At 42.4% G+C, this 12,812-nt stretch overlaps 1 protein-coding gene across 1 annotated transcript in view; it reads left to right on the top strand.

The window, feature by feature from the left end:
• LOC149447648 (adhesion G protein-coupled receptor F5-like) overlaps positions 1 to 12,812 on the top strand; it is a 123,498-nt gene that overhangs the window by 102,330 nt on the left and 8,356 nt on the right. The window contains exons 14-15 of the mRNA XM_089652273.1: positions 5,418 to 5,459; positions 11,554 to 11,619. Coding sequence (XP_089508399.1) covers positions 5,418 to 5,459; positions 11,554 to 11,619 — 108 coding nt within the window. The remainder of the gene's footprint in view (positions 1 to 5,417; positions 5,460 to 11,553; positions 11,620 to 12,812) is intronic.

Here is a 12,812-nt window from a genome sequence, read left to right on the forward strand (position 1 = left end):
TAAACAAAGTAGAAGGGTCTCCCAGGTGACATCATTGACCAACTATGGCCATGTCCATGCTTGATCAATGACATCACCTGGGAGACTTTAGTCATTGAGCACAAGTAAGTGCCAAGAGTGCATTGTGTCAGTGCTTGGTGGGATTTTTTTTCTTTTGCCAAGCTCCAGACATTCTTCATTGTAATTGACATATATTTATATTCTGGGACCTTTTTGGGGATTTTTTGCTTTTCTTTTAATTTAAGGGCTTTTTATATGACTGATCAAGGGTACTGCTGTATGTATCCCTTACTCCATCACACAGGGTAACTGGTATCCAGAGGTCCCCTTATTGTTAAAGGGGACTTCCAGGTCACAACTGGTAAAGTGGTCCCCTTATTGTTAAAGGGGACTTCCACAACTACTGGATGGGGGTTGTGGGGAAGAGGCCCTTGTCCTCATCATTATTGGGATAAGGTGCTTTTTGAGGGTCCCTCCTTGCAAGCCCCCCCACCTTATGTTGAGTAAACCCCAACTGACAGTTGAATGGGTCAGGTGGGGATAAAATGGGATAGTTAGAAAGCTGGCTTCCCAACAACCATCCTGAAGAGAAGTTGTCACATTTAGACCCTTTTCACGTGGGCATTCAATCTAGATTTTTCAGACATATCCAGACTGAACCACAATGTGTGTCTATGGGTGGATGGATGTAAATGGATGGTCATGCTATCTGCTATATTCTTTCTATTCTATTCTTTTTTTCTATTCTATTTCTTTATTTTTCATTCTAATCCATTCTTTTATTTGCTATTCTATTCTTTTATTTTCTATTCTAGACTATTTTGTTTTATTCTATTCTATCCTATTTTATTCTATTCTATTCTTTTTGAAATTCAAATTTCAGAAGACAGCTATATTTTTTCTAGTTTATTATTTTCTATTCGAATTTCTAAATTAGAATTTCAGGAGATAGCTATATGTATTCTCTTCTAATCTATTTTATTTTCTTTCAATTCTTTCATTTTCTACTCTATTCTATTCTTTTCAATACTATTTTTTTCCATTCTATTATTTTCTATTCTGTTCTATCCTTTTCTAATATATTCCTAATTATTTTAATTTCTATTCTTTTCTTTTATTTTCTAATCTATTCTGTTTTATTTTATTCTATTCTTTTCTTTTCAAAATTTTAATTTTGGAAAATGGCTTTATTCTTTTCATTGTATTCTATTCTATTGTAATCTATCATATTACTTTATTTTCTATTCTGTTCTTTTCTGTTTTGTTCTGTTTTATTCTATTTTATTCTTTTTGAAATTTGAATTTTGGAAGACAGCTATATTCTAACACTAATGCAGGCCATACATGGTTCGAATTCTGAACAATTTTCGTACGAAAATCGGACCTAAGAATAATCGGCCGATTTTCGCTCTGTTAGTGGGGCAATGGCATTGGCCGATTTTTGTGGTTCCTTCTCATTTCGTTTGTTGGGCATGCTGGAAAATTCGTGAAAAACGACCAATTTTCGAAATCATTGGTTGCACCATCGTATTACAGAACGAACGACGTTTCAATTTTCGGAAGAAAAATCGTTCAGAATTCGAACTATGTATGGCCTGCATAATACACACAGGGGTTGATTCACTAAAACCGGAGAGTGCAAAATCTAGTGCAGCTCTGCATAGAAACCAATCAGCTTCCAGATTTATTTTGTCAACACATAACTGAACAAGCTGAAGTTAGAAGCTGATTGGCTGCCATGCACAGTTGCACCAGATTTTGTACTCTCCAGTTATAGTAAATCAACCCCGTAGTCTTTGAAGGAAGTCAGCAACATGTTTACAGTTTGAATTTGTTTTGAATTCGATTTAGCTTTCAAATTTGATTTGAATGTATTATTTTTAAATTAAATTTAGTTTCATTATTTCTGATTTTTTTAAATTCATGACTATGGTAATCGAAAATTCAGATACATCCAAATCTCCAAATAACAGAAACTCAGTCCAAATTTTGATTCAGAACAAAATGAACTGCACATGTCTAATGTATGCTTATGTAACTCTGACCACCAATGTACCAAGGATTTCTACAATGGCCACTAATATACCAGGAACTTTTGCATACAACAAAGGCATCTACAATGATCACCAAAGTATTGGGGCCATTCCTAGTAGCCATAAATGTAATAGATGATATTATACACTGACCACTGACATTGTAACATCTGACACAGTCACATTCACCCTAAATACAATGGGATGAAAGTGCATCAGATGAATGCAACTGTCAGGGCTTCTGGGTATGACCAGAGGTGTGCGGACTGACACAGGGAAACACAGACTTCAGGTATAGCTTGTAAAACAATATAATTTATTAAGGGCAACACAAACATACCGTATATACTCGAGTATAAGCCGACCCGAATATAAGCCGAGGTACCTAATTTTACCACAAAAAACTGGGAAAAACTATTGACTCGAGTATAAGCCGAGGGTGGGAAATGAGGCACCTACTAGTCAATGTAAAAAATAAAGATAGAGACCAATAAAATCACATGAATATTTATTTAAACGAAAAACAGTAAAATAGCTCTGTAAGTGGAAATAGTGCCCCATCATTGGTATTAGTGGGAGGAATAGTGCCCCATCATTGGTGTCAGTGGGAGGAATAGTGCCCCATCATTGGTATCAGTGGGAAGAATAGTGCCCCATCATTGGTGTCAGTGGGAGGAATAGTGCCCCATCATTGGTGTCAGTGGGAGGAATAGTGCCCCATCATTGGTATCACTGGGAGGAATAGTGCCCCATCGTTGGTGTCAGTGGGAGGAATAATGCCCCATCATTAGTATCAGTGGGAGGAATAGTGCCCCATCATTGGTGTCAGTGGGAGGAATAGTGCCCCATCGTTGGTGTCAGTGGGAGGAAAATTGCCCCATCATTAGTATCAGTGACACCAATGATGCGGCACTATTCCTCCCACTGACATCAATGACACTTGCTGACCCCTGTTGCAGTATGGTGCTGCTGCAGCCAGCATATGTGGTTGCAGCAGCACCTCTGCACTGCACACTTACCGACTTTTCCCTCACTCGATTTTCACGGGTCCGCTCGGCTCCGCCTCCTCGCCCGTGATTGGCCACCTGTGTACCTTTCCTGAGCTACAGTTCTGGCGGCCAATCACCGGTGAGGAGGCGGAGCCGAGCGGCAGGAGTGAGGGAGTGGCCGGAGTGACGGAAGGAGCAGCGCTTCCTGGATGGATCATCGTGGGAGCCAGGTAAGAGACAGCAGTCCTCTGCCCACCCCTGTACGCGCCCCCCTTGACGGAGCCGGGGCGCGCCCCACTATTTGAGAAGCACTGGCTTTAGAAGCAGCGCCCCCTGCTAGACATCTGCACACGTTGACTCGAGTATAAGCCGAGGGGGCCGTTTTTCAGCACAAAAAATGTGCTGAAAAACTCGGCTTATACTCGAGTATATACGGTAAACGCAGTGCAACAAACCAAACCCAAAACTAACACAAATACGTACAACAAGGTGCAACAAACCCAAACCTTAACTGATATATATATATAAATATGGAGAACAATGTAGTCAGGCGGGCCGGGTCGGTAGCTAACGGGCAGACAAGGTACAAGGAGTAGGCAGAAGATTGGTCAGGAGTAGCCGAGGTCGGTGCAGGCAGAGTTCAAGCAGAGTCAGGATAATGCAGGATCAGGCAGGATGCAGGTACAGGGGCTCATGGGAACAATACACCAAGGCCCTGACTGCAGGCCTGGCCATTCCTTAAATACACCTCCTGCAATCAGCCTCAGATGATGGCTTGATTGCAGGAGTGAGCTTCTGGCTGCCGAGAGCACCCGCTGGCCAGCCCTGGTACTGCAGCCCACAAGGCAGGTGAGTCCCACCACCATTTGCGAGTCCATTCCTGACAGCAACAGTCGGTGCAGCCATCCCACCTGTACAGTACATGCAAAGGATAGGTTGCAGACAGTAGCTTTCCATGGTGCTGAAACTGTTTCACGCACTTGAAAAGTTAGCTGTCACTTTTTTTTACCACAAATTTAAGAAAAAGCATACTGAACAATGTTAGTCGCAAGCAACATAGCGACACCTCGCTCATCCAGGCAGAGAGTGACAAATGCAAACCTGCTGATGGCAAATTCTTACTGGCACCAGCATCGACAGTGTGACAGGGGCCCTAGGGTTTACATGTTCCTTAACTAAGCCATGCACCCCCATCCCAGCTACATACTTAGGTTCTGCAAGCAATATTTACTTCTTACTGCCCTTCTTCCTGCTGTCCATGTCTGCACAGTAGCTTCCCACACACTGTTATGGGGTTTTTTCCCGAGGCAGCAATTGCTGCAACAACCCACTAAGGATGCAACTGGTGCGGGGAAGGATGTGTTACTTTAAGCACATGTAAACCCCAAGGCCCCATTCACACTTGCAAATGGGGCCATTACTGATTACACGTGGGAGATCCAGTGGGGGTTCCCTGCGCTTAGCTGCAGGCAGCAGCCCATTTGAAAACAATGGGAGGCTGATAGCTCCTGAAGCTAATCGCTGGCCGCTCATATGTAATCAGTCCAAGCAATTACTTGTGAGCGTCCACTAATACTAGTGTTCTAGAGTGGATGTTCACTAATCGCAGGGAACCAATACTTGATCTCCCACATGTAGTCAGTAACGGCCCCATTAGCAAGTGTGAATGGGACCTTAGGGTTTACATGTGCACTAACCCATCCTTCCCCACACCATTTACTTCCTTAGTTGGTTGTTGCATCAATATATACACCGTATGTCCCTGGTTCTACTTCTTTCTGTCCATGTAATGGCCTCTTTCACATGTGTTCATGCAGCCCAAGGCTCCTAGTAAGAAGGTGGAGGGCAATAGGGTAAGTATGCTTTGTTTGATAGTACACAGCTGCCCATATACCGGTAGAATTTAGTTTGAAAATATTTGGTTTTGAAACATTCGATTTTCTAAGGGTTAGTGGGGTCAAATCGATGTTCATTTTCAGCCATAGGGATGAGAAAATTCAAACAAACAAAAGTTTAGTTGTGAAGATGGTCTTTGCTTGGGAAAAATCGTAATGAAACCAGTTTATTACATCTGGGATTCCATTCATGTAGCAAGATTGGATGAAATCTGAAGGGCTTTCTAACAAAATGACCTAATGATGGCAAGAAAAAATGCTCTGAAGTACAATTAGATTTCTATATGAACAAAAATCTAAGCCTGTATGGCCAGTTTACTCTAGAACAGTTTAACCCAATCCAAAGCAACCAAAGCCCCTTAAACTCCATTCTGCAGGTTAGCATTAAGCCATTTTGCTATCCAGCCAAGCTGCCTTCACTGTGTGTTACTTATGCTTGCAGTAATCATATACATAAATATAATAACCCAGAACTCTATCATATGCTTTTTTTAATCCAGGGTTTGTTCATTTTGATATCAACTGTGCTGCTGGACCAAAACGTGAGTAGCAACTTATTATCAGGAATGTGATATGACCTGCCATCAGCTTCAAGTGTAATTCTGGCCTTAGAAGTCAAATGATTATCACTGGATCTAGACTGGAACAGACACCAATTACAGACACCCCCTCATCGACCCATCTTGGGGGGGAAAACAATTCAAGTGTAGCGTCATATGTTGAAGAAAGACTCCTGTCCATCCAGTTTAACCCTTCACAAAATAGGGCAAAACAGAGCCTTCTGGGTACCTGTTGCCACATGGGGGGATCTTGACCCCAAAGGAGTCAAGCTAGATCAGTTGTCTGGATCAGAACACCCCCATATTAATCTATATTAAGTATAGCTAAGGATACCATCACTTATAAGAACATTATCCTATTCTTGTTATGTTTGACATTATTCCCTCATGTAACGTAGAATTCCATGGCTTTATCATTCTTAAAGAAAGCTTCACTTAACTGATGGCAAAATCATCTCTATTCCATACACAACTGATGATGGCGGCCCCCAACCCCCCCCCCCCTAATTTTTTATGTATTTGCACAATATTAACTAGTAATTAAAACATGACTCAGAGGACAACAGCAGTTCAGATATTAGAGTAAGAACATCTCCCACATAGGGGAAGCTGATGTTTATGGAAAAAAGGGATACAGCTGGTGACATCATTGGGGTTATGGATTGAGTATGGATTGAGTTTCTCCACCCCTCATGACACTATTGGCCCAATAAGTAGCATATTTCCTTTTAAGATGTTATCTAAATAAAGTAGTTAAGTGCTTATTTAAACCCAAAAACAAACATTTAAAGTTGAATTCCATCCTTCCCTGTCTTGAACTGTTGTGGAGGCTCCTCTCCTGTACTGAAATTACTTACTCTGATTTCACTGCACACTGGGATCCTCTCATAGTTTGCATTAGAAGCTGCAGAAAATAAGATAGTCCACCTCATTTCCTGGATAGAGTCCACCTCATTTCCTCATTTCCTGGATAGAGTCCACCTCATTTCCTGGATGGCAGAAACGCAGCATCATCTAGCTCTTTCTTCCCCAGTCTGACTTTCCAGCCCCTTTTAATCACTGGATTTCATGGAGGCTCAGAATCATATGAGGGCATTACCCAAGATGGTCTGCATGCAAATATAGTCTGCTTAAAGTGGACCTTCACCCTAAAATAACTTAATTTTGCCCTGCCTCTTCCCCCTCCCTCTCTCACATTCGGCTATTGATTGTATTTTTTTATTTATTTTTTAAGATAAATCAAAGTAGCGCTTCTGCATTTCTCTCCTAGGCGAGAACGATATTTATGCCTCCTTCACCCCCAGATTCTACATGTGTGCAGATGTGTCACAGGGCTTCAGGTCCCTACTGAGCTCTAAAGCACACCTGCGCACATCCCTGCAGCTTTCCCTGCTCATGAGAAAACACAGCTGTTATCGCCATGTGCAGATCTGCTAAAGCCGTTGGCCAGGACCCAAAGGCTGGACAGGGCCCTTGGGCATATTTCTGCCTGCACCATAATAATTAAAGCCAAATGAAAGAGGACTGACGTTCCTCTTTAAGAACACCTACTCCTCCAGACTGACAGCTACCTATTAAAGCATTTTTAATATTTTTATAACTCCCCTCAAGAGTCAGCCCACTACTTTAAGCTGAGGCTCTTAAAGTTGAACTAAACTGTATCTGAGCACCACAAACTGAAAACAAATTTTCAATTCATTTTTAATATTCATTGCAAGCTCACCCATCCATCCATGTCTCCATGCTTTATTTTGTTGAGAAATCCCTTTGAACCCCCCCCAGTATTTCTAGCTGCAACCATCTAGGGTAAGGGCTGACGATCAGCCCCCACCCGGTCTGCCTTTAGGTGATCTTTGAAAACTTACCTCTTTAGGGAAGCCTACCCCACCTCCACCTAAGAACCGTACTTGAATCACCTCCACCAGATCATCCCCCGCAGCTATAATCTTTTGTATCATCTCCCCCTTTCTTTAGATTGTATGCTCCATGAGCAGGGCCCTCATATTCCTTCTGTACTGAAAGTATTGTAATTGTACTCTCTCCCTTATATTGTAAAGCGCTGCGCAAACTGTTGGCGCTATATAAACCCTGTATAATAATAATAATAATTATGATTCATGTAGCATTTACTTCCTGGAATCCATCTGCATGCAGGCAAGAGGGTGATAAAAACTCTCATCCCCCATGGGAGGGCCATGAAGACATCCCCCATGGGATGTTAGACATCATTTTGACCTAGGCTAGAAACCAGCAACTGAAGAAATTGGAAAAAAAGTTAAAACGAGTACCGTATTTTTCGGACTATAAGGCGCACCGGATTATAAGACGCAGTATTAGTGAATGGATCTATTTTCATATATAAGACGCACCGGATTATAAGGCGCATAAAGCGAAACAAAATAGTCGGATAAGTCAGACTTTATTCAAATCATTAACAATACCTGTCAATATTACACAATAGATCCAGTCAGACCACAATATTACACAATATTAAAGCGAAACAAAATAGCCGGATAGGTCAGATATTACACAAAAGAGTATGCTCACTTTTTCAATCATTCCTATTCTACGAATCCATCAAATTTCTCGTCTTCGGTGTCGGAATTTAACAGTTGGGCGATAGCTGCATCAAGCAAGCCCGGATCCCTCTCGTCATCATCCTATTCAGTCTCATTGCTGTTGCTTGGCTGTTCATTGATGATTCCGGCCTTCGTGAAAGCTCGGACGACAGTTGAAACCGATACCTTAGCCCAGGCATCGACGATCCATTGGCAGATAGTGGCATAACTAGCCCGGCGTTGCCTGCCTGTGTTGGTAAATGTGTGCTCACCTTCTGTCATCCATTGCTCCCATGCGGCTCGCAATTTAGCCTTGAACGCCCTGTTGACACCAATATCTAGTGGTTGGAGTTCTTTGGTCAATCCTCCAGGAATGATGGCAAGCTCCGAATTGGTTTTCTTCACTTGGCTTTTGACAGTGTCAGTGAGATGAGCGCACATAGAGTCGTAGATCAATAAGGCCGGAGACTTGTGGAAGAAGCCATCTGGTCTCCTGACGTAAACTTCTCTCAGCCACTCACTCATTTTCTCCTCGTCCATCCAGCCTTTTGGATTGACCTTGACGATGATCCCAAGAGGAAACGTTTCCTTTGGCAAAGTCTTCCTCTTAAAAATGACCATGGGTGGTAGTTTCTGGCCATTAGCCTGGCAACCGAGAACTACAGTGAAGGATGATTTCTCATTCCCTGTGGTGCGTATAGATACAGTAGACGTCCCTGTTTTTTCTACAGTACGGTTCGCGGGGATGTCAAAGGTGAGAGGGATCTCGTCCATGTTTGTGATGTGGTCTGACTGGATCTTCTTTTCGATGATCTTGTCCTTGCAGTAAGTGCGGAAGATGGCCATCCTTTCTTCATAATCCTTTGGCAGTTGCTGCGAAGTGGTAGTTCTTGTGCGGATGGAGAGATGACGCCTTTTCATAAAACGGAAGCACCAAGAAGGACCTCCTTGAAATTCGTTGATCTTCATATCTCGTGCCATCGCTGTTGCCTTAAGTCGAATGGAGACTGTAGAGACGCTTCTACCTGCTGTTCTATGTTCAATAATCCACTGCTCAATTTTGTCCTCTAATTGTGGCCATCTTGCCTTGTTCCCTCGGAAACTCTTCTTTGTCTTCTTTACTTGACGCAGGTCATCTTCTTGTTTCCTCCACTTCCGTACCATTGATTCATTAATGTTGAATTTTTTCGCTGCTGCTCTATTCCCATGTTGTACTGCTTGGCTGATGGCCTTGAGTTTGAAATCCGCGTCGCAAGCATGTCTCTTAACAGGTGCCATTTTGGGGTCCTTAATTACCGGATTTGGAAGCACAGTACATATCAGGAAATGTAGTTTTCGAATAAGCAAGGGGAGTGGCTTCGTCGCTTACCAAAGTCATAATAAAACATTTTGACAGATTCTTCAGCACAGTGTGAGCATACACTGTTCATACATAAGGCGCATCGGAATATAAGGCGCATTGCCGATTTTTGTACAAATATAGATATTTTATGTGCGCCTTATAGTCCGAAAAATACGGTAAATAAAATATACAGTACCTTCCTATCTCTTTACTAATGCTAGCAGCATAAGGATTACAAATAGTTAACATTGATTTAGAGAGCTTAGTTCCACTTTAAGAAAAGTAAATGGTGCTGTAATGTATTCAGGAGGCTATCTACAGAACTTTGTGCCTTAGGGTATATGCCAAACGTGGAACTAAATTATGCAATATATATAACTATAAGTCTGTCTGTCCTATCAGTTTTCTCTTTGTTCCCCTGCAAAAATCCCCAAATACCTGTTGATTCTGCCTGTGAAGTCAAACTAATCTGGCTTCCTGTGATGAGGTGGCAACAATGCTGCACTGCTCCTGAATTCAGAGCAGAGTTGTCACTCTCATGTAGGTTGTGCCTGCTAGCATTACAGTGGGAAGGGCAGATGTTTAATGGGGCATGGCTATCAGCATTGCCACCTCTGATTCCAAAGCCTGTAGCCTGTCAATAAGGACACAGTCCTACTTAGAGATTAGGCAGATGCAGATTAGGCCTTCATCCGGTCCTTCTTACCAACTTCCGGAAGGTTCTATGGTCCTCCAAAGTCAGAAGGAGGCGATAGAGCCACAACCCGTTGAGTTATCCAACTGACCTACAATAACCCAACCTTAATCACATGACTCACTCAACTACCATGAGTCATCCATAAAGATTTTGCCTAAAACTTACTACACTATTCTAGTAGCGCACTTCATTTATGAGACTTGTGTGTCACATAGTAGCTGGATTTGGTATTTGTTTAGATTGTTGTACAGGAGCCTTTAATACTTTAACTTTATTTTTGAAAAGAGCCATATTGCCTACCAGGCTAGACTTCAGGGCCCATTCACACCACAATTTCTGTGTTCTGGATGCGTTTCTGCATGAGTGTTTTTCATGTGTTCCGTTGCATTTTTTTCCCATTTTTTCATCTCAGTTAAGGACATATGCTTTCTGGTGCATTTTTGTTGCATTCTGTGTGTTCCAGTGCGATTTTGATGCATTTTGCCACTTTGTGATGTAGCATGTTCTACTTTTGTTGACTGCACTGGTGTGAACTAGGACCATTGGAATCCATGATAAACACTATTCATGCATTTTTTATGTAGAATAAAGGACTAGCCCTCACACATGTCCTTCTCTATTTATCTCATTGCATAGAGGATGCCCATCATTAGTAGTTTACCTAGAAAGATCAGATTATTTTACTTTCTGTCCAGCTTGCAGGAAGTGATAAGGACATGGCATTTTTGGCAAGATCAACATACAATTGTTGTACTTGCTGAAAATGTTCTTACCCTGAAAAAATAACACTAATGCAGACACCACATCTAAAGGCTGGTAAACTGCAATATAGTATTACATTTTTATTTTGGGGTTTCAATGCACTTTTAAGAGGAGCTCCAGTCTTTAAAAAAATAAAAATAAAAGTCAGCAGCTACAAATACTGTAGCTGGTGACTTTTAATAAAAAGATGCTTACCAGCCCAGGGATCCAGCATTGTCTTCACCCAGGCCAGTTCTTCGCTGGTTTTTGGGTCCCTGGCACTGCCATGTTGATTGTGGAAGGCCAGCTGTGACTGCCTGCGGCTTCACAACCGGCTAACCACTGCGCATGTGTGAGCCACGCTGCGCTTTCTAAATGGTCCTGCAGGCTCCTAAGCATGTGAGGTGTTGCAGTCAGGGAAGGGGTCCGAACCTCCGTTCTGCTCGCCTAGGCAAACCAAGCAAAAGTGGGAGTGGGTGCCTGTCAAAACTAGGTACTCACTCCAAGCAAAAATGCTTACAATGAGGAGAGAGGAGGGGGAGGAGGTGGATAAGCGGAACTTCCCTTTTCAAGGGAAGTTCCGCTGTAAGTCCAGTTGCAGCAATATCCAGCGATATGTGCATTGTTGCAGATTTTTCTAACATTCTATGTAGCTCCTTCACTGAACAGATCATAATGAATCAGGTTAAATTTTACTTCTCTGGATCTACAGTAATCTTTCTCTACATTTGTTCATAGGTGCGGAAGGCAGTAAGAAGCAGCATAACTTCCACCTACTTCAGAACACTCAGGTCCAGAGGGCAGGTAAGTGTACCACATGATACACATTGGGACTGAACAAGAAAGTATAACTGAAGGCAAGACTTTTTTTTAGTTTTGGATAGAGTGAAGATAGATTAGAACCCCTGTCAGTGTTTTATTTCTGTCTCTGTCCCTGTTAGGAAGAGTCATTCTCTCTGTTTGTCCTGTTTACCATTATCACAGGAGTGAAAGAGATTCTTAGATTTTGAGTGGTCACTAGAACAGGTATGAAGGGTAACTCTTTCAATGGGGAAAGATTGGATGAATTTCCTCACACTTCCTGGTATGGCTTTGGGACAGGAAGTGAAGGGAAATCTTCTTAATGGGACACAGACCACAAACAAAAACTGAACGCGGTTATAACCCTCCTTACTCTATCCAAAATTAAAAAAGTGGGCCTTTAATTCTAATTTAAAGTGACCCTGTTAGACATTTTAAAGCCACTGAACTGTCAGTTTAAATCAGCTAACAACATTCTGGATGCATTAAATCAAAAGGAATACATTTTTTTACAGTTTGTTTTCTTAACCACTTACCCAGAGGATTTACCCTCCTTCCTGACCAGGCCATTTTTGCGATACAGCGCTGCGTTACTTTACTGACAACTATCCATGCTGACAGTAGAGAGATCTGTGTTGTTTACAAACAGATCTCTCACCTCTTAGTCCTACTCATGATCACCTGGTGATTGACATCCCCAGCAGCCAATAGCAGCGTGGGTAGAGCACGCATGCATGTGCCCTCTACCCAGGAATGCAAATCATGTATATATATGTGATTCTACGCGGCCATGCCACCCTGTAGTAGTACTTCTGCTATAGGGCAGACGGCAACTGGTTAAAAATTAGCTACAGCCTGAGTAAAAAAGCACTTTCCCTGCCAGCATGTTGCAGAATGGGAACTTTTGCCCTTTGTGCAAGCAGTCGCCTCTCTGCAGAGGTCTACTATGCCCCCAGATGAGTCAGAGTTAGAGCTCTCCATTCTCCAGTGAGCATAAGCTTTGCTGATTACATAACTCTAGATCTGGTTCATCAAGAGGAATGTCAGACCTCTGCATTGAGACCACTGCTTCCCCAGAAAGGGCAAGGGTCCTACACTGCAGAGGCTGGCAGGGGACAGGCTTTTTTGCTCTGGCTGTGGCTGCTTTATGTTGAAGACTCTATCTAGTTATGTGTGTTTTAAACACACGCATTTTG

The sequence above is a fragment of the Staurois parvus genome, unplaced genomic scaffold (assembly GCF_062004578.1).
Source record: "Staurois parvus isolate SC_StPar_1 unplaced genomic scaffold, SC_StPar_1.0 ptg000678l, whole genome shotgun sequence".
NCBI lineage: Eukaryota > Metazoa > Chordata > Amphibia > Anura > Ranidae > Staurois > Staurois parvus.